The 20,606-nt window shown below is 37.8% G+C and overlaps 1 protein-coding gene across 33 annotated transcripts in view; it reads left to right on the top strand.

Annotated features, from left to right (window-relative positions):
- Positions 1 to 1,892: 1,892 nt before the first annotated feature.
- The window catches only part of Nrxn1 (neurexin 1), a 1,060,252-nt gene continuing 1,041,538 nt past the window's right edge, over positions 1,893 to 20,606 (top strand). For 31 of the 33 annotated variants that reach the window (XM_076833753.2, XM_076833750.2, XM_076833726.2 and 28 more), the window contains exon 1: positions 1,893 to 2,664. In XM_076833753.2, coding sequence (XP_076689868.2) covers positions 1,893 to 2,664 — 772 coding nt within the window. Of the gene's footprint in view, positions 2,665 to 3,141; positions 3,160 to 3,720; positions 3,784 to 20,606 lie in introns of all 33 variants that reach the window. The other 2 variants (XM_076833723.2, XM_076833746.2) reach the window with 2 other exon arrangements.

Genomic DNA, 20,606 nt, shown 5'->3' with positions numbered 1-20,606 from the left:
CAGATGATATATTTGTGTTATTTTCAAAATGTAGGAATAATTTATTTTGCACCAATAAAAGACAGAAAAAATTAGTATGTGTGCTTTATGTACCATTTCAAGAAGCTGTTAGATTAGAGTTGAATAAAGAGAAGAGATTTAATAGCATATTGAGTGATTCAAAGGTATAGTCTTAAATTCTAACATCCTGGAGCCATAGTAACTGAGGTGACATACATGCCAACTGCTGTTCTGACCACACCAATCCTAGGGCTGACAGCCAGATAATGACTTGAGGAGGAGTTAGATCACTACACTGTTAGGCAAAATATTAAATAACTATCTTTAGAGGAAAAATAATATAACACTTGACTCAACAATACTGCGAACAGTATATATCTGGCTCCAATTAGGTATTTTTCTCCTAAAACAGATCATTTCTTTAATAAAAAGAAAGAATATGTTTGTTTGAAATCTTAAAAGAGACTCCCAAGAAACCATCAATATTTCTACTCTGAGAGAAATAAAATGGTAGGAATGCTATACAAATATAAGTTGGCAGCTTCCTGCCAACAATTTGATCCACTTTGCCTATAGTAAAATTTGCTATTTAATGCAATCTGAATAGGTTGTTTTAATTGTCCAGGTAACTAGCACAGAGTAAAAGAAGAAATCCTTAAAAAGGTCTTTTTTTCACTTCTAATACATTTTAAGAATTACATTTTCTTTAAAAATAAAGATAACCATAATCACCTCTTTTTAAAACATGAGTTAGCTAATAACAATTATAATAAACCACAAGGATATAATTGTTGTAAGACTATGATATTAGCTATTGGGAAACACCAGGCCTTACTTGTAGGTCAGGACAAAAAAAACAAAAAACAAAAAAACTCTCTATCCAATAAGGTTAATTATTTGGCTTATATACTTGCTTTCTGAGTTGAATGATTATTTGCATGATACTGTAATTGACCTTAGATCTTAATTTTAATTTTCTACAGATTTCTGGGTCCTTATAAAAGGACCATATAAAACCAAAATGCATCGCCATCACACAACCAATTGATATGCTGGCATCTTAGCTTGGCCTTGCTGAGGCGGAGGAAAAAGAAGAGGAGCTGTTGTAATTTCCACATCTAACAGCTTCTGGCTGTTTCACAACTTGTGGGTTTGAGGCCTGTTCTTGGGGAGGTTTAAAAGAGAAGTGAAATCCAGCCTGGCAGGCCATGCACAAGGAACTTGGCTTAGGCTGCAGTGGTGCTGGAAGTCCTTGATATGACAGAAGAAGCAGGTCTTTGAAGCTACTTTGGGGTTAATAAGTGGTGCCCTCAAGAGGCAAAGAATCCCCCTCTCCGTTCTGGTTTGGGACACTGTATCTGGAAGGGAAACACTGAGGCAGTCACAAGCATCCAAGGATACTGGTTCATTGCCTGCTTCTTGCGATTCCTTGAGAAAGGTGGGTGCTTCTCATTGACTGTAACTGCTTCCCTTTTGTCTGGTACCACACTGGGGGGTACCTGACATTTGGAGGAGTGAAGTATCTGTCAACACCATAGATGCCCTTAAACTAGATCACCTGCTGCACATGGATCAGTGATTTTCCTTGATCTTCTGTTGACGCTTTTTTCAGAACGTTGCCTCCAAAGTGTATCCTCCCTTTGGTCTGGAAGTTCTGTTGCTGCCCACTGGGGTCTACGTTTTCCAGTCGGAAGGGGACTATAAGGAGAAAGGTAAGGGTTGTTGGAAGAGGAGAAGAAGAAAAAAAGAGCTAGTGGAGGGCACAACGCTCCCACTCCGGCCTGTACCCTTGCCCTACTCGCCCTTGGGACCCTTATTTCTTCATCACGGTGTCCAGGACCATTTTGACCCTGTCGGCCCCGGCACCCCCCCGCCGCACCCCAGCCCCGAGCATGGGGACGGCGCTTCTCCAGCGCGGGGGTTGCTTTCTGCTCTGCCTCTCGCTGCTGCTCCTGGGCTGCTGGGCAGAGCTGGGCAGCGGGCTGGAGTTCCCGGGCGCTGAGGGCCAGTGGACGCGCTTCCCCAAGTGGAATGCCTGCTGCGAGAGCGAGATGAGCTTCCAGCTCAAGACACGCAGCGCCCGCGGCCTGGTCCTCTACTTCGACGACGAGGGCTTCTGCGACTTTCTGGAGCTGATCCTGACCCGTGGTGGCCGCCTGCAGCTCAGCTTCTCCATTTTCTGTGCCGAGCCCGCCACGCTACTGGCCGACACTCCGGTCAACGACGGCGCCTGGCACAACGTGCGCATCCGTCGCCAATTCCGAAACACCACGCTCTTCATTGACCAGGTGGAGGCAAAGTGGGTGGAAGTGAAGTCCAAGCGCAGGGACATGACGGTGTTCAGTGGCCTCTTCGTGGGTGGACTGCCCCCGGAACTGCGGGCCGCGGCACTCAAGCTCACATTGGCCTCCGTGAGGGAGCGCGAGCCCTTCAAAGGGTGGATTCGCGACGTGAGGGTCAATTCCTCCCAGGCCCTGCCAGTGGACAGCGGGGAGGTGAAGCTGGACGATGAACCGCCCAACAGCGGCGGTGGGAGCCCGTGCGAGGCTGGCGAGGAGGGCGAGGGCGGGGTGTGCCTCAATGGAGGCGTGTGCTCCGTGGTGGACGACCAGGCGGTGTGCGACTGCTCGAGGACCGGCTTCCGTGGCAAGGACTGCAGCCAAGGTAAGGCCCAATGGCGACCCCCAGAAGCTGTGCTCATGTCAGGGAGCGGGGAGGTAGGGTGAGGCAGGTGGGACCGGGCTGGTGCATGGGGCCTTCCTTCTCTCAACCACAAGTGACAGTTGGCTTTGAGGTGAAGGCCTGTTTCTGGAGGCCACTCTGCCTTACCAAGTCCGCAGCACTTTCCTTCACACCCTCTTAGTGGTTGAGCAGTCTCCCTCTGCCAAGTTCAGTTGCCCTCTGGGAGTCCTTTGGATCAACCCTACTTCCATCCAAGAGGCAGGTAGAATGAGCTCTGTTTTCATTCCTGGGTTGCTTTGGCTAGCTGGTCTCTTTACTCATAGGACCATTGCCTACCTGAATGACCAACCAGTGTTTGTCCCCTCTACGACCACTAAATCTATAATACACAAACTTTGCCCGTAAGATGCAGACATGCATCCAAAAGACTGAGAAATGGTGAAAAACAAAGTGCAGGAGAGGTTCCCCAGGGCCATGGTTGAGCATGCCCACGTGGATACTGTGGTAAAGCACAAGAGAGACAGAGTTCACAGGGCAGTGCCCCCCTGCCTTTTCAGATAGAGCGTAAAGATCAGCTCTTGGTTGTGGAAAAAGAGGAGGGGATGTGAAGGTCTGCTTCACTAGCAGGAGGAGGGTTTTTGGAAATAATATTGGTTTCCATGGTTATCTCCAAGTCCAACATTTGTCATATTTAAGTCAAATTTTGTGATTTTCGTGGTTTCCTGAAGTGTGAGACAGGTCAGCTAATGTTTAGAAATGTTAGAGATTAAATAACATATTTCTTGATTAACAAATGCCTTAGGAAGAGAATAGAGAAATTTAGATGTAGCTGGATTGGGAAGCTTCTGCAGGCTAATAAACAGAGGATGCATGTGAGCAATTGCAAGAGATTTTCTAAGGATATTCAGCTAATGACATTTATCTGAGTATCGGAAGCCAAGTTGTAATTTCTGTGGTTCTTGGGGCTTGAAACAGTATGGAATTAAACAAGAAAATCATACCTAATAAGTTTTTTTTTTTCTTTTTCCACTCCTTTACAAATAAAATTTAGTTTTCTGGCTGTTTCTTCCATGTTGTTACATGACAATGACCAAGGAAAATATTCAAGATACAGACAGTGAAACCTATGAACAGAGTGAGTGAGTGATGTGAAAGGATAAAATGTGGATGTATCAGTGGCTAAGCCAGAGAGGGGATGTCGGGATTTAAAGTAGATGGCTAGCTTATGGGTCAAATCAAGGCAATCAACACATGGATAAATGGCATTTGTGGCTGAAATGGGGGGAAAGGTGAATTATTAAATTATTAAATCTGATTTTGAAAGCTATAGGGACAAAAGCTTTATGTGTGCTTGTTTTATTGTGTAAAATGTCTTTGTTTTTCTTTTTCTTTTTTCTTTTTTTGCTGACTCTGCTAAGGGGAACTAGCCTTTATAAATCTTATTGAACTTGGCAGTTCTCTCACTTGACTTTAAGGGAAAAGAAGACTTGATAAAATTTGCAATTGTTTAAACAGCCAAGGGAGTTAGTTAGAAATAAAAACAGCTTGTCTTTAGGAGTGTTCTGTAGTCCGGAGGAGATGGGTGAGGTTCAGTAAAGGGTTTTTTATTGTGCTCTGTCTTCATGTGGGTTTTTGTTTTAGGTATATTTTGGCGTAAGTAATTATAGATGACTGTGTATTCAATGGCCCATACTGCACTTTAGTTTTGCCAGTAAATTTCCATGGATTTAAGATCAGACTTTAGAGTTATGTTTTACAAAAATAAAACAGAACATTTTTTCTTCTGCCAAATCTAACTTAATTATAAATCATGAATAAGATAGCTTTGCTATGATGATTTTAGTAGTATTATTTGAAGTTTGCACACTTTTGCACTGATTAATAAAAACAAAAATGAATATTATTTTATGAAAAAATATTGCTCTAAGTATCCTAATGCCACTTTAAATGATAAAGAAGGCCATTTAATGAAATATAACTTCCTTTCTTAAATTAGGAAACAAATATGACACAATGACAGCTTGTATTGTGTGGGAGGGTGTTTTAAATGAAATTTTTTAATTTTTCTATGCATTTTAATGTAGGGATCCAGGGATCATGCATAATCAGGAACAGTTAAGAGTAAGAAAAGCATGGAAAAAAAAAAGTAATGTTAAAGAGAAGCAGAATTAGATGTATTTGAAATGCATTTTATTTTGGAAAATGATAGTTCTTTCTATAAGATGAATAATTTGGAATTACCCACATGCACACTGGAACAATATAGTACCTGATACATAAGCAACCCAGGAAAGCAAATCCATTAGGATTGTTCTGGAGCATTGATTCGTTTGAAAATTTGATCTGAAAACAGAGTACAAAGATCACCACTAGTCTTAGAAGGAAAACAAAAGACTGGATTTGTTTGATTTTCACAGAAATGGAAGATGGAGTGATAAAGGCATAGTCTGTCTTCCCAGAAGGATTGACTCCATTTTGCTCATTTTCCCTGTTTCATGTGTGTCAAGTGACTATTGAATAATTAATTGACAGTGGATGCCTCTCCTAACACCGATCATGTATTGATGGCTAGGGATAGATTATTTCTATTCAATTGAAGTATAAACAACGCCCTGCCTCTAGCCAGTGTTTACACTGATTGTGCCACATTTTTTAAAAAACTAACTTACAAAAACAAATATGCATTCATTAAAGAGGATTTAGGAAAAAAATAGACCATCAACTACAATTCCTTTTTAAACTTAGTAACAATGTGTATTATTATTTTAGCTGCTCTCCAATTTCAAATACAATAAGAACTGCTAAAAAGACAATAAGAATTTGATAAGGATGCTCTGTGTTTCTTCTCACCTTGACTTACAGAGCCTTGAAACAACTTGTGCACCCAGGGGTTTCCAGATTGTTTTTATTGAATGAGTTCAGTTTCATTCTTGCTCTGTTTATTTGGGCCTAGCAAATTTTACTTATTTATCTATATATGCACTGATGGAGAGAAAACATGGGCATATGTGTCATAGTCAGGTCTGTGTCAGAGTCTGGATGAGAGCATAAACATTCTTATTCTCAAGCTGACATCATCATATCTGCTGAATAAGATTTCCAGTTCCTTCAGGTTGACATCTTTTTCAGGTTCAGGTGTTATTCAAGAGAAAAACAATACATATAAAAATGGTTGTAGGAACAGAACCAATTTATATATCACTTATGTTCTTTGACCCTGAGAATCAGCCTCAGAACTCAACTGTCCAAAAATGTCATCTTTCCTGAGTGATGGATGCTTATGGGATACAGAGCTTTTTCAGTGAATCATACTCATCTAAGTGCTCCTACACCATTATTATTTAATAAGTTTCTACTTAAGAGTACTAATAGTTTCCTAGTAGTTTGAAAGAATTAGTGAATTCCATGGCCATCCCTCTTAAAAATAAGAAAAAAAAAAAAAAGGATGACCAATAAGAAATTAAGCTATGCTTCTTATGATCTCTAGCTACAAGTCCCATGTGCTTTAGAGTCACAGATATTTAAATTTTATACTAGATTGTGAGCATCACTTTCTCTATTTAAATGGTCATAAGCAACATGATTGCTTAATATTACATAGCAGTGTGCTAAATGTCATTTAATAAAGTCCTTTTTATATGACTGTGACCAGATCCATCAACCATAGTCACTCATGCATTCATTTATTCATTTCTTTATTCAACACATATTGATTGAGTGTTTTGTATAAGCCAGAGTACTAGGTTTGGGTAATGGCGAGTAAATTAAGAAATAGTTCCTAACTTTATAGATTAAAGAGTCTAGTGAGGAGAAGCATTTTTTTTAAGAGAGAGACGGGGGGGGGGAGGAAGAGAGAAAGAGAAAGAATTTTTTATATTTATTTTTTAGTTTTCAGTGGACACAACATCTTTATTTTATTTTTATGTGGTGCTGAGGATTGAACCCAGCGCCCTGTGCATGCCAGGAAAGCGCACTACCGCTTGAGCCACATCCCCAGCCCCAGAAGGAGCATTAAGTTAAAAAAACAAATGCAAATTTCAAATGATGGTATGCATTTTGAAGAATTGCCGCACGGTAGTAAGAGAATTTAAAATAGTGTGCAGTGACCTAATACAAAATGGTTTTTTGGAGGTGTGATTATTCAGCTTAAATCTGAAGTATGAGAAGTATTTGACCAGGTAAAGGTGAAGGAATATTAACTAGGTCAAGTCAGAGATATAGGAGATAGTACATCATGTTCATGCCACTGGGAGAAGGCCCCTGAGTATGAAGAGCTGATTCTATGCTCAAGAGAGGAGTGGGAGCAGGCCATGCAGGGTCTTTTAGACCATGTCAAGGATTTTGTCTTTATCATACAAATGATGGAAAAGGAATGCAGAGGGTAGTGTGAAATCTGGGGATGAGGGTGGCATTATCAAATTCATGTTTTAGTAATGGCACTCTGGCTACAGTGTAGAAAACAGATTGAAAGGGGGCCAGAGAAAAAGAGAAAACATTATTTTCTATTTGTCAGTCAACAACATTTGTTAAGCTCCCACCCACTGTCAACTGTAGATGGAATTAGAGGGGAAAGTAGAGGGAAAACAGAATAGTTTTTTTAAAAAGAATCTTAAAAGGGAATACTTGTAATCAGGATTCTTGTTTTAAGGAATTCAGAATCTTCATGAGCTAGATTAGGTAAAGATATCTAAGGTCATTCATTGTTTGGGACATTTATTTATTCCTATTAAAAGCATTAGCTGAACATTTTATGTGGAATGCCACGTGGTTTCTCTTGTGTGTAACTTTAGAGTCTGAAGGCTTCTAGAATCCAGTGGCAATACCATATTTTATTCTACTCCTTCATACAGTAAATTATACTCAATTTATCATTCTTTTAATAACGTTGTCTGTGTGATGTAGCATTTTAAACTACTACAATAATAAAAAAATAGATAGGTTTGCACAGTCTTTGTAATTTTGTGCTTATAATCTTTTATTTTTGTTTTAAGTAGTTATTGTATGATTAGGTACTGGGTAAAAATGTTTCCAAAATCTTCCCAGAGTTTTGTTTGAAGACTGCCATTTTAGGAAGAGATGGATTACCTCTCTTGAAAAAGCTTTCAGTGGTACAAAGAACCCATCTATAGTTTGATCTTGAAACATACCAAGAAGAAAAACTGAGTTACCATTCTAGACTTTCACAAATTATATGGGATATATTATTATAAGTTCTGTTTTTTTTTTTCTGGGGCTAGGGTTGTGGCTCAGCAGTAGAGCACTTGCCTAGCATGTGTATGGGTTTGATTCTCAGCACCCCATAAAAATTAATAAATAAAATAAAGGTATTATGTCCATCTACAACATATATATATATATATATATATATATATATATATATAATTTTGTTTAAAAAACAAAATATATTTGAAGATTTTGTTTATATAAGATTTCTATATATATAAAGATTTTTGTTTTCCTATTTTGAGCAGTCATAGTAAAAGGTTAAATTATTTTTTGGCCAGATTTCCTGAAGATTATGAGTGCGAATACTCAAACTTTGTATTGTTAAGGCACTAATCCAAAATTCCAAATTATACTCAGGGTCTTTTAGAAGAAAAAACAAAGAATTTATTCTGGCCAGGGCCAAGGGAGCAGAAAGCAGACAATTCTGTAGTCCAAGACACTGAATACAGGTGGAGGGGCCATTTAAATAGAAAAACCACAAAGAGGAGGCAAGTAGAGTCATAAGTACATTTTCAGAAATTTGCACCTCTTGTACCTACTCAGAAAGTAAGCTAGCACAAACTCCATAGTTTAAAGATACTGTGGTCAGGGTACAAGTGGGTGGGGGTGTCAACTTCTATCTAGCAGGCTCTTACAAGAAGGAGGACCAACTACTCACGCAGAGTGAGATGTTTGAGCAGACTGCGGTCAGCCTGACTTAACTTTCAAATCAGCCAATAACAGTATTATTCAACTTTATCTGGCAGTTGGTGTATGAAGCAGGTGACGTTCTATAAAGCTCTTTGAGCAGCACTGAGCGCATAGTCAGTTTTCTATATGAATCCTCTTCTTGTTTTTCATAATATTATAACCACCACTACTATTATGAATGATACTACTTTCTTTAAGAGTGCTTTCATGCAAAATTCAAATATGGCCCGTTTTCTTTCTCCTCTAAATTGTAACGTATGAACTGCCCAAAAGTTTCAACTCATAAAGAAATGAAGGAGTAAAGACAATTCTAGTATTGCTCAGATCAAGCCATGATTTGGAATATTTAAAAAATCATATTCTGAGAATTTTATGATTTAACACAAAGGCATTTACAAAAACTGCCTTTCACTTCTCATGTAATACCTGTATTCTATTCCAGTCCTGTATTTAAATAGTGATTTTTTTTTTCTCATAGTAACTTATCTAAAACAGCACTGGGGGGATGTAGCTCATTGGGGAACACTTAGGTTGCATGTGCAAAGCCCTGAGTTAAATCCCCAACACTAGAAAAAAAAGTCTATCCTAAATTATTAGCTATCTGACATAGGAGTCTTTTAATAGCTATTATAATAATGCCTATATTCAATTTATCATTTTTCTTTGAGGCTCTCCTATAATTTGTTTACATGTATGCTGCAGACAGGTTAGCAGTATATTTGAGCTTTAAAAATTCAAGCAAGATATTCCTATGCTTGTTATATCCAGGTTATGTTTTTTCAGCATCAAGTTATATATGTGACAGTGAAATCATGTTCCAGTTTAGGATATCATTAAATGGAATGTAATAATTAAACTGATTATTAAAAAAATAATTATCCCAATTAACTATAGAAAAGACTGGAACTATATAATATTTCTGTTATTTTTAGCTGCATTGTGAGATAAGGAGTCTGGGAATCCCTAGTTCCTGAAAACAGACTACATTATACTTATTTCTCAGTATATGTTGGTGGCACTGGTTGCAGTGTCAACTTCTATACAAATGTATTGAAAATTAGGTCTTATCATAGAGAGTCAGGCTTTGTTTTATTATGTAGATAATACAATTACTAATAGAAGTTACTTCAGTGAAACTGTGATTTCAAAAAGTGAACAAGCATATTTGATGCAATGCAGAATAAATTCTTAAATTAATTTTTTTCTTATCAAAAATATTATATAAAACCCATATATATGTGTATGTATATATATATATATACATATATATATATATATATATATATATATATATTCATTGTGTACTTCTTTATAATTTTATTGTTCAGCCCCTTTTATTCAGAAGTACAGGAATAAATATATTTACATAGTAAATGCTCCAATTAAGTTTTTTAAAAAATCTTTTTGTTCATTTGCTTTAGAGTTCTCCATAAATTTCATGGCTTTCAGTGTTTCTCTCTTAAGTGTGAATTCCCTGTATTACTTTTTACCTTTTGCGTTTAAACAGAACATGATTTGAGGTCTGAAGAACTAAATTCCAGATGTGAATCTGCCTCTAAAAAAATGTGAAAAGTAGGATAATATTACCAGTATTCTGACTGAATTGCCAGTATTTCATGTTGGAAAACCACCTAATCAGACTTCTAATTTGTTAAATTCTGTTAACCCATCTCACATAGTGTTTGTGATTAGATAATTGTTTTACTCTGTCTTTTCACTGCTGTGACCAAAAGACTGGACAAAAACAAAATTGGAGGAATAGTTTATTTGGGGATCATGGTTTCAAGGTCTCAATCTTAGATGGCCAACTACATTGCTTTGTACTCCAGCTGAGGCACAGCATCATGGTGGAAGGGAAAAGGAAAAGCAGTTGGGGACATGGTACCAGGAAGGAGAGAGCGAGCAAGCGAGAGAGAGAGAGAGAGAGAGAGAGAGAGAGAGAGAGAGAGAGAGAAAGCGCCAGCATATCAGGAACAAAATTTATACCCTAAAGGCATGCTCCAGTGACCCAACTCCTCCAGCTCTAATCTACCTGCCTACAGTTACCACCCAGTTAATCCATATATGATTTAGTGCACTGATTAGTTTGAGGTTCTCATAAGCCAGTCATTTTACCTCTAAACTTTCTTGCATTGTCTCACACATAAGCTTTTGGAGGACACTTAATATCTAGCCCATAACATTCTTCCATGAGCCCTCAAAAGCTAATGCCCATCTCACAATGTAAAATGCACTTAGTCCATTTACAAGAATCTCCATAGTCTCAGCAGTTCTAGGATTGCTCATAAATAGGAGTCCAAAGTCTCCTCCGAGACTCAAGGCAAACTCTCAGCCTGAGTCCCTATAAAAATCAAAAGCAAGCTAGATATATCCAATATGTAAAGGCACATAGTAAACATTTCCATCCCATAAGGGAAATATCGGGGCATAGAAAGAAGGGAATGGGACCAAAGACCAAAATCCAACTGGGCAAATAAGTCTTGTAGCTCTAATTGCAGCATCTGGGACACATAACATCATGATGTTGTCTTTAAAGGGTTTATGTGGCTCCATCCTGTGGCGTTGCTGGTTGTTACCCATGTAGCCTCTTTCTTGGTTTGTTTCTGCTTGATTCCTGTAGCTTACTTGGCAGATGTACACATTACTGGCATTTCTTAATCTTGAGGGTTTCCACTGTAGGTCAGGCTTCCTTCTCACATCTCCTCGCATCATGGCTCTCAGGGGCTGCCTGCAGGGGCTCCGATCCTGCTGCACTTTGCCTAGCCTTCCAGGCCTTCCTTTGAAATCTTGGTGTAAGTTTTAATGACCCCCTAACTCCTGCATCATGCAGTCCTGCAAAATTAGCACCATGTGTTTGATGCCAAGGTCTGCCACCATCTTGAGCAGTAGTCAAACCTCCAGGGACTGTGGATCCAACAGCTGGTTTGGCTGAGCCTGGTGAAACTTCCTAGGACCCCTTTGCTGGCAGGGTGCCCCACTGGTCTCTTCTCAAGGGAATTTGTTCCTTGATTCTTGAGCCTGAGATGAATGTGGTCTTGTCAATTCCTGAGATGACCTCAAACTATCTTTCCTATTGTCTCTACTTAATTAGCATCTCTTTAGTGACTGTATCAGAACTTCCTTAGCAACAGTTTTACTTGCATTTTTCTGAATTTTTCAATTCTTTTTGCTCTGCTTTTTGCTCCTGATTATCACAGTAAACTTGGCTAAAACCCGTCAGCAATATCCCACTGCCTGAATTCTGTGTTGCTTAGAAATTTCTTCCACCGATTAAGAAGTCCAACATCTTTAAATTCAGCCTCTCAGTCTCAGGACATGGGCAAAATGTAGATGACCTCCTCCTCCTCCTCCTCCTCCTCTTCTTCTTGTTCTTTTTCTTCTTTTTAATATTTTTAGTTGTATCTTTAATTAATTAGTTAGATAGTTAATATATGTATTTATTTTTTATGTGGTGCTGAGAATCAAACCCAGTGCCTCACATGTGCAAGCCCTCTACTACTGAGCCACAACCCCAGCCCCTGTAGACAAATTCTTAACCAGAACATAACATGAATGGCTTCCAATACAATTTACAGTAGAGTTCTCCATTTCCTCTGAAACCTCTTGAGCCCAGTCTTTGGTTTTCACAGTCCTAACAGCATTCTGGTCTTTTGAGCTCTCACGAGAATTGCCCATTCAGCTCCACTTAGAACCATCTGAAGCTTTTCCAGCTTGCATCTCTAAACTTTTCAAAATTCCTCCCACAAATTCCAGAAGCTTCAAAAGCTTCTGACCCACATGTCAAATTAATCACAACAATAATCCACTTCTTGGTACCAATCTCTGTTTTAGTCAGCTTTTTCACAGCTGTGACCAAAAGACCTGACAAGAACAATTGTAATGGAGGAAAAGATTAGTTGGAACTTTTGGTTTCAGAGGTCTCAGCCTATACACAGCCTATACACAGCCTGTACACTGGTTCTATTGCTCTGAGCCTGAGGTGAAGCAGAACATCTTGGTAAAAGAGTGTGGAGGAAAGTAGCTCAGGGCATGATGATTAGGAAGGACAGAGGTGGAGGGAGGGAGGGAGAGAGAGAGAGACAGACAGACTGACTCTAACTCTTTTCACTTACCAGGGACAAAATTTAAACCCCAGAGGCATGCCCCAGCCACCCACCTCCTCCAACTACAATCTATCTTCCTACAGTTACCATCCAGTTAATCCCATCAGGGGATTAATGCACTGATTAGCTTAATGCTCTCACAACCCAATCATTTCACCTCTAAACTTTCTTGGATTGTCTCACATATTGACTTGAGGAGGACATCTAATAGATATAAAATCTTAGAAAAGTTGAAAAATTGTAAAAAAAGAAAAAATGTAATGGTAGCAGTGTAGCTAACTGGCTGTGGGGTGTGAAAATGTTGAATGTGTTTCTGTAAGTCTAATTTAGGATTATTTTAGATATATGCATCAGGCTTGTTGGAGTTTTTTTTTTTTTTAATTACACAGTGATAAAAGAGTATATAATAAACTGAGTGAAGAGGACATTATTTCCCATATCCTTCCTGGGTAAAATTAATTTTTTTTTTTTTTTTTTTTTAGATATAGATGGACACAATGCCTTTATTTTTATTTATTTATTTTTATGTGGTGCTGAGGATCGAACTCAGTGCCTCACACATGCTAGGCAAGCACTCTACCACTAAGCACAATCCCAGCCCCCTGGGTAAAATTTAAACAAAGAAGTAATTTATATGAGTAACATATTTATATGATTCTATTTATGTGGAGTTTAAAAGAGGCAAAACTACCTGTAGTGATAGAGGTCACTTATCTTTTGATGCTATTGACCAGAAAAGGACATAGAATGGGAACTTGGGCATGATCTGGGCAGTAATTACAGGTGGATACATATTTGTAAATATTTCCTGAACTATACACTTAATCACAACAATAATCCACTTCTTGGTACCAATTTTGTTGAGTGTCAACTCTACTGTCACTTTTTTAAAAAAAATCCTCAAATTTAAAATAATTGCTGCTCAATGAATACCAAAGAATTTAAAAAGTATATAAATGCTTACTTACCAAAATAATCCTTAATGGAAATCGATTGTGGAAAATTTGGGGCAAAAATAATTAAATATTTGTAATACAAATACAAAGACCATCCTAGAGAGTGAGCGTATTTATATATAAATCAATTGAGGAGTAAAGAGAGCACTTTCTTTAAATCACGTGATACAACTTTTGAACTTAGATCATTTCCCAATTTCTCATGTGTTTATAATGTTTAAAAATAAAACATAGGTTATTATTTTAGGTTTGCATCTCTTGAGCGAATACCTTGCCAACACAATTAGGCAATGCAAGTTTTCCAGTTAGGACAACACAGCTGCTGAAATTGTTAAGTAATTGAGTGATGAGTATGTTGAAAGGGTTCAATAAATACTTGAATGAGTAATTGGATATAGGAAAAAGCATTACTTGTTAGTCCAATCATAATTCTCATAACTCTCTAAATCCATAAATATACATGATTTCCCCCTAGAATATATTACAAGTCAAATTATTTTAAAAAGTACACTGGGTGACTCTAATGGTGCCATAAATGCCTCTTAAGTTTCAGTACAATTTAAAAATCATTCTATTTAGAATCACAGTAGTTATTATAACTGCTATTTAGTTCTTAATGAGTGAAAGGAGTTTTAACATTGTGTCCATCCTGCCTTATTTATTCTACAACAGTCTTACTAGATAGGCTTTACGAAATTCCCATTTTCTGGATGAGAAAATTGGGGTTAGTAAAGCTCACTTGTGGTAAGTCCTGGAGCCACTAAATGGCCAAGCTGAAATTTGAACCCAGATATGCCCAATATCTCAACAGGCAACTCTGTTCATTGTATGACATCCCCTTGTGTGTTTCCCTTATCAAGCAGCTAAAGTATGTTGGGAATTTGTTCACTACTTGTCAATTCAGTGCTAATTTAAATGGCTGACTTTTTAAATAAAGTCTTTGGATTTGAGGCTTTTGACAAGACTCTTAAAAGCAGTGTCACTTCCTAATGTCATGATACTAAAGAAAAACAGCGTAGCTTGTCAGAATTCATCACAGTTTATTTCTGTAACACATTTATTTGCTTTCTTGGTTGACCTTCTATTTATATTATGCTTAATGGGTTGATTTTACTGGAACTAGAAGAAATAAAGCCCCACAAGAACAATGCAGTTACTTTTTGTCCTTTTGAGTGAAAAGACTTAATTTTCACAAAATAAGCAACATAAAAGTTCATTGATTTGAGATATCGGCAGATAAAATTATTGAAAATATTGAAATCTGTGGGGGATTCAACACAAATGTCAAGACCTAACTCCGTCACATAAATAGACATTTACTCAGAGTTTGCTGAGTTATAACATGGTTCCTCTGAAGATACAGATGACAGTATACAGTGGGCACTTAATTGAAATTACATAATGAGAAAATAGTGCTTCTTTTGTATAAGTTTGCCTTCCCAACTCATTGCCTAAAATTGAATTTAGACATTAGTTCTTGGAATTAAAAAGATGTATTTCCTGTGCTGTTTCTGGTATATATGAGAAACTATTATTAGAAAGAAGTGGGAGGAGAACAAGTTTGACCTGGCAAGTCAAATTGCTGACCTGGACTCTTGTCTAGTTACTTGTACTCAAAACTATCTGGACTGTAATTAGAGCTACACCAAACACCACATTACGGGAACAAATGCTATTTCATGTAGCACTTTCTTACTCTGGTTCCTAGCTGGTGGTGCAAAAGTTAGAAGAGGAGATGCCAAAAAGAATAGTTGCTTCAATAGCATCCTGACATCAGGATGTCTATGTTTAACTGAGACGTAATGAATTCACAACGGAAGCAGCACTGATCAGAACTCACAAGGTGCTGTTGTTCATGACCTAACAATACCTGACCCTGTTTGTGGAAACAGCTAAGCTTAAGTGTTACTCAGATATTGCTCAATTCAGCAGAATGAACCGCCCCAGTCCAGCAGAGGCAAGGAAATTAAAGACTCATGTTTTTCTTCTAAGTAATGATGTCTCTCTATAATTAAGCATGCCTGGTCTCTCCTCAGGGATATAGCTGGCATGGCAGCATATAACTATAGCTGCTGTATGGAAGATACCACTTTTCAGCTTAAGCTCTTTTATTTCAGCACAAAATGGTTTTTTCCCCCTTGAAAATACTGTAATTATTTACTTATCTGAAATGTATTTAAAATTATATGGGCTATTTTTTATATATGAACCATTTAATTTATTGAATTGAAAACATAATAACAGAAAGTTCTATATATTTTAAAAATTTTTTTAGTTGTTGATGGACCTTTATTTTATTCATTTTTATTTATATGCGGTGCTGAGGATTGAACCCAATGCCTCACACATGCTAGGAAAGCGCTCTACCATTAAGCCACAACCCCAGCCCTTCTGTATTATATTTTATTCCCCAAATGCAGTTAATTGTGTAATAGGAATCACTTTAAATGTGTATTTAAAAACATGAACCAACTTTTTGTCAAATAAAGTATTCATATATTTAAAAATAATGAAACATTTATGTTGCTACATATGTAATGCATATGTTGACATATGTAAACACACAGAAATGTACCCAAACAGATGACAAGTAAAAGAAAATGTTATAATTCAAGATAATATCTTGATAACTTAAAATAGTCTACACAATATTTCTTTTTCTACACATGACCCTAGAATACCAAAAGGTCTGTCTTTAAATACATTCTTTCTTATGATCAGATTATAGTGTTTTCACATTATTATTATATTATTATACTGGTATTGAATGAAGGACCTTTTGCATTCTGTGTAAGCACTCTAGCACTGCTCTAAACCATAATTATTATTTTTTTAATTATTATTATTATTTTGAGATAGGGTCTTACTATGTTGCCCAGGCTAGCCTTGAACTTGCAATCCTCCTGCCTCAGTCTACCCATTACAGGACTGGGGCCACCATACCAGCCTTCAGTATTTTCAGATAATTGATTAACTCATTCCAATGGTTTCTAAGAGCTGTGTGAAAAAAAAACAATGAAAAAGAGATGAAAGGAGTTTAAATAATATTAATGTTTGAAATCTTAAAAAATTTTGTTCATAAGAAAACTAAGGAGTTAAATTTACTTACCTCTTTATGAGTTCAAAATCAGCTAAGATCACCTTGGGAGCATTTTTAAATAGCCTTCTTGTAAAATACTAATTTCACAGAAACCTGCATTGCCAGAATAGTTAGGGTATCTGTAAGAGTTTTGTTGTTTATATCAAATTGAGTTGATTTCTGTCACGGAAGTACATGCAATAGTTGTAGTTTCAGAAATGAGAATCCTTCTTCATCTGGAATGGTGTCCCTCTGCAACCCTTAGCCAAGAGCTGTGTACTTCCTAGAGGGCACTGGAAGTGAAAGAGAATGGGAGCCACCTCTCCATTCCCTGACCAAGGCATTATTCATCCTGGTCACAATCCTTATTTTTCTGACACAAACTTTTGCATTTTGTTCTAAACAGAGACAACAAAGATTTGCATTGGGCCAAATATACAGTCTCCAGAGTGTCTCCAGCCCACAGGGAATAGAGAATGGAAGGACGCTCAGGCCTCAGGGAAGCTGGGAAGCTTGAGAAGTCTGATAATTCAGAAAATGAGACAGACAATTGGGAGAGAGGGACAAGTGCCAGGAGAAAAGAAGATATGGGGGGGGGAGGGTAAAACAAAAGTGTATTAGAGAAAAGGAATATGGGGGAGGGGGAGGAGAGTTAGGAATAATTGAAACAGCTGGAATATTGAGAACAGGTTATTTAAAGTAAGGAAACAGCCAGTTGGTGCAGGAGAGGACGAGAACATGCATTTCTTAATTTCTAGCCCTGGTCTTGAGCTGAAGTGGGAAGAGGGGCAAGGAAAAGGCAAGAATAGACACATGAAGGTTTATAATTTAGCCACATTGAACGTAATCATCCTTTGTCTACTTTCTGGCATTCTGTCTTTGAAATTTTTCCTACTAACAACATGAACAATAAGAGCAAAATCTTAAATGCCATCACTTTGTGTTTGCCACTCTTTTAAGCATTTATCCATAGCAGTTTATTTAGTGCACCCCCACAGTTCAGCTAGGTAAGTGGTATTTTGCCAGTGTTATAAATGAGGAAGTTAATGCCCAGGGTTAATTTTAAAATTTCCTATGTTTACACCCTAGAAATTTGCAGGGCTGGCATTTGAAACCAAGGCCGTATGACTCCTGAGGCCATGCCCATAATTTATAATCCCTTCCGTTAAAAAAATAAATAAAGTAAAAACTGTATCTCTTCACACAATTTCACAGATCAGAATTCTGTTGTGTTTCATGATGTCTGTATTAGCTAAGGCAATTTCATAATGTTTTTCTCAGAATTTCATTTAACTGTTTAATAACGTTTCCTAGGCAGAATTTCTTTAATTTAATGAAAATCCTTTCTCTGCTGATATAAATTAATTTCTTGTTATACGTCCACCGTGGAAATGAAATCCTTGGAGTTGATATCCCCTTGAATTATCTTTATCTGCCTATGAGCGCTGTCTTCACTGAGGGAAAAATGTTCCAGATTCCCCTTCTGTGTGTTCCGTCTTCTTCCTCTCATACCTCCCTTCTCTCTTTATTTCACCTCCACTGCTCTCACCTCCATTGGCAACTGTCCTCCCAAAGGCTACTTCCTGAGATGTACAACAATCTTCCAGAATTGTTCCTCTCCACAGACAGCAGCATTGTTACACCTCTGGTGATTGCCTCATCTCCCCTCTTGCCCTTTGACTTGCTAATTTTCTATCATGTCCTGGAAAAATTGCATGAATGATGACTTCATAAAATTCTTAGTAGGTTGTTGTTACCCGGTGGCTAAAAAATTTCCTGTCACTACTGTCTGTCTTAGGCGGTCCAAATTGTGTGAAGGGAGGCATCTTGATGGTATTGCACTGGTGAACAGGAAAAGCAGGCCAGCCAAATATGAACTGACAGATGTATAAAAGAATTGGGACTAAGGAATACTGGCAGTGGTCGTCTGTCTACAGAGGACCAAACAATATAAATATATTTGAACAAGAGTGTTTTTGTTTAGGGTTAAGGAAAGCGAAAGATGCCCCTCCCTTGTAATTCAAGTGTAACTGTGACAAAAGTCAACAGAGATGGTGGGTGAGTCTCTATCCTTAAAGATACTTCACAGTAGCTGAGATAGACAACTGCCAGTCTTAAATGGCTGAAAGCTTTACTTTTTCTGATCCTAAGCCTTAAGCCTTGACTAAATAACAACTGAAACATATTTTCAGTTTTGTAGTTATGTAAATAATTGTCCTTTTTTGAAAACCTTTAACATGCAAGTCTCCTAAGTCTTGAGTTGGAAATAGCCTAAAAAAAAAAAAAAAAAAAAAAAACATGTGCACACTCCCCAAAACTACCCCCTGAACAACAACAACAACAAAAATCCTATTTGAAGTGTCTGGAGTTATAATTCACAGATGCATTGCATCGAATGTGGCACCAACTGTTTCAGAGGACATGCCCATGAATTACATCTGCAACTGCCTTAACTTGCTGGCGCTGCACATTGGTGTCCCTGGAAAGCACTCTGGGCAGGCTTTCTGCCCACAAACTTATATTTGTCCTGAACCAGCTGCCCCTGTCCTCTTTACACAAGGGGTTGCCCCAGTTTCATCTTTCCTTGAACAGGGTGGAGCTCGAGTTACACTTCTGCCTGTACCTCAGTCTCACCTTTGCCCTTCCTCCTGTTCACTCTGCTAGCTGTGTGGCTCCTCCCAGTACTGAGTCCACCTCCATGAGGTGCCAGTTCCTCCCCTGGGGCTTACTGCAGCACATTTGAGTGATGTTTCTTACACCCCCCAATCCCTTTGTCCTTTTTCTTCTGGGAATTATTGCTTTGGGTGAAAGGGACTTTGACACTGGTATAAATTCTTTATGGAGAAGGATGAAATAAGAAGACTGAAAAATCGTTTTGAGTTAAAAACAAAACAAAAAACAAAGCAATCACCAAAGTTCTCACAAAACTAAAAACAAAAAAAAAAAAGAAACTCTTATTTCTGGTACACCCTGTCTTATTCTTGGTTTCTCAGTAAAACCGAATACACAAATATAGCTCATCTTTGATCCCCGTGTTGTTTCCTCATGTATAATTCTAAAACTCCTTATAAAGAAGCCAGGACATAGGAGATGATGAGATGCTGGCTCTTGGGCAGTGTCTACCTCTCTGTCCCCGTACTGAAAGACTGCAAGTTTGGCAACATAAATAAAGGGCTGAAACCCAAATACAAATCTAAAAAAGGCGTCAAAAATGGGAACAAAATTCCCTGTTAATCAGCATGTAAGGAGATCTATAATAGGATGCACACGTGTGCCCTCAGTGATATTCTTAATATATGTCCCCAGTCAAGCAAAAATGAGCTTTAGTTTTTGAAAAATGCAAGTGAAGCAGTATGCCTATGAGGAGTGAGAAACATATGGATCCTTTTAAAAATTACAGTTAATGGATTGTTTTACACTCTTAATTAAGTCACCCTCATTACAAATTACTCTAATCACTGGATTCTTCCATATCAAAAGAAAACAGTTTGTAGTAAGCCATTAGAAGGTTATAGAGGCTGGGTAGAAAAAGCATTGGATTAACAAATATTGAGTTTGTTTTTTTGCATAAAATGTGAACACAAGGATAGTAAGGGAGCTTGATAGTGTGTTTATTAATTTATTTACTTTGGTGAAACACTATATTTTGGTCCATTATTGGCTTAAGAATTGAAAGGGGAAGGGCTGTCAAATAAAGGCATAATATTAATATAGTGGAATACATATTGTCACAGAGATAGGTATCTAATGCTACCAGGAGCCAGAAGATATAGAGACTGATCATATGCTTCCAGTGTTCAAGTTCACTGGATTCCACTGATATCATGCTCTTTTAGGTTTTTGTAGTCACACATCAGGGTTATTATTAGA

Source organism: Callospermophilus lateralis, chromosome 14 (assembly GCF_048772815.1).
Source record: "Callospermophilus lateralis isolate mCalLat2 chromosome 14, mCalLat2.hap1, whole genome shotgun sequence".
NCBI classification, from domain to species: Eukaryota; Metazoa; Chordata; class Mammalia; order Rodentia; family Sciuridae; genus Callospermophilus; species Callospermophilus lateralis.
This window is presented reverse-complemented; position numbering and strand designations above follow the sequence as displayed.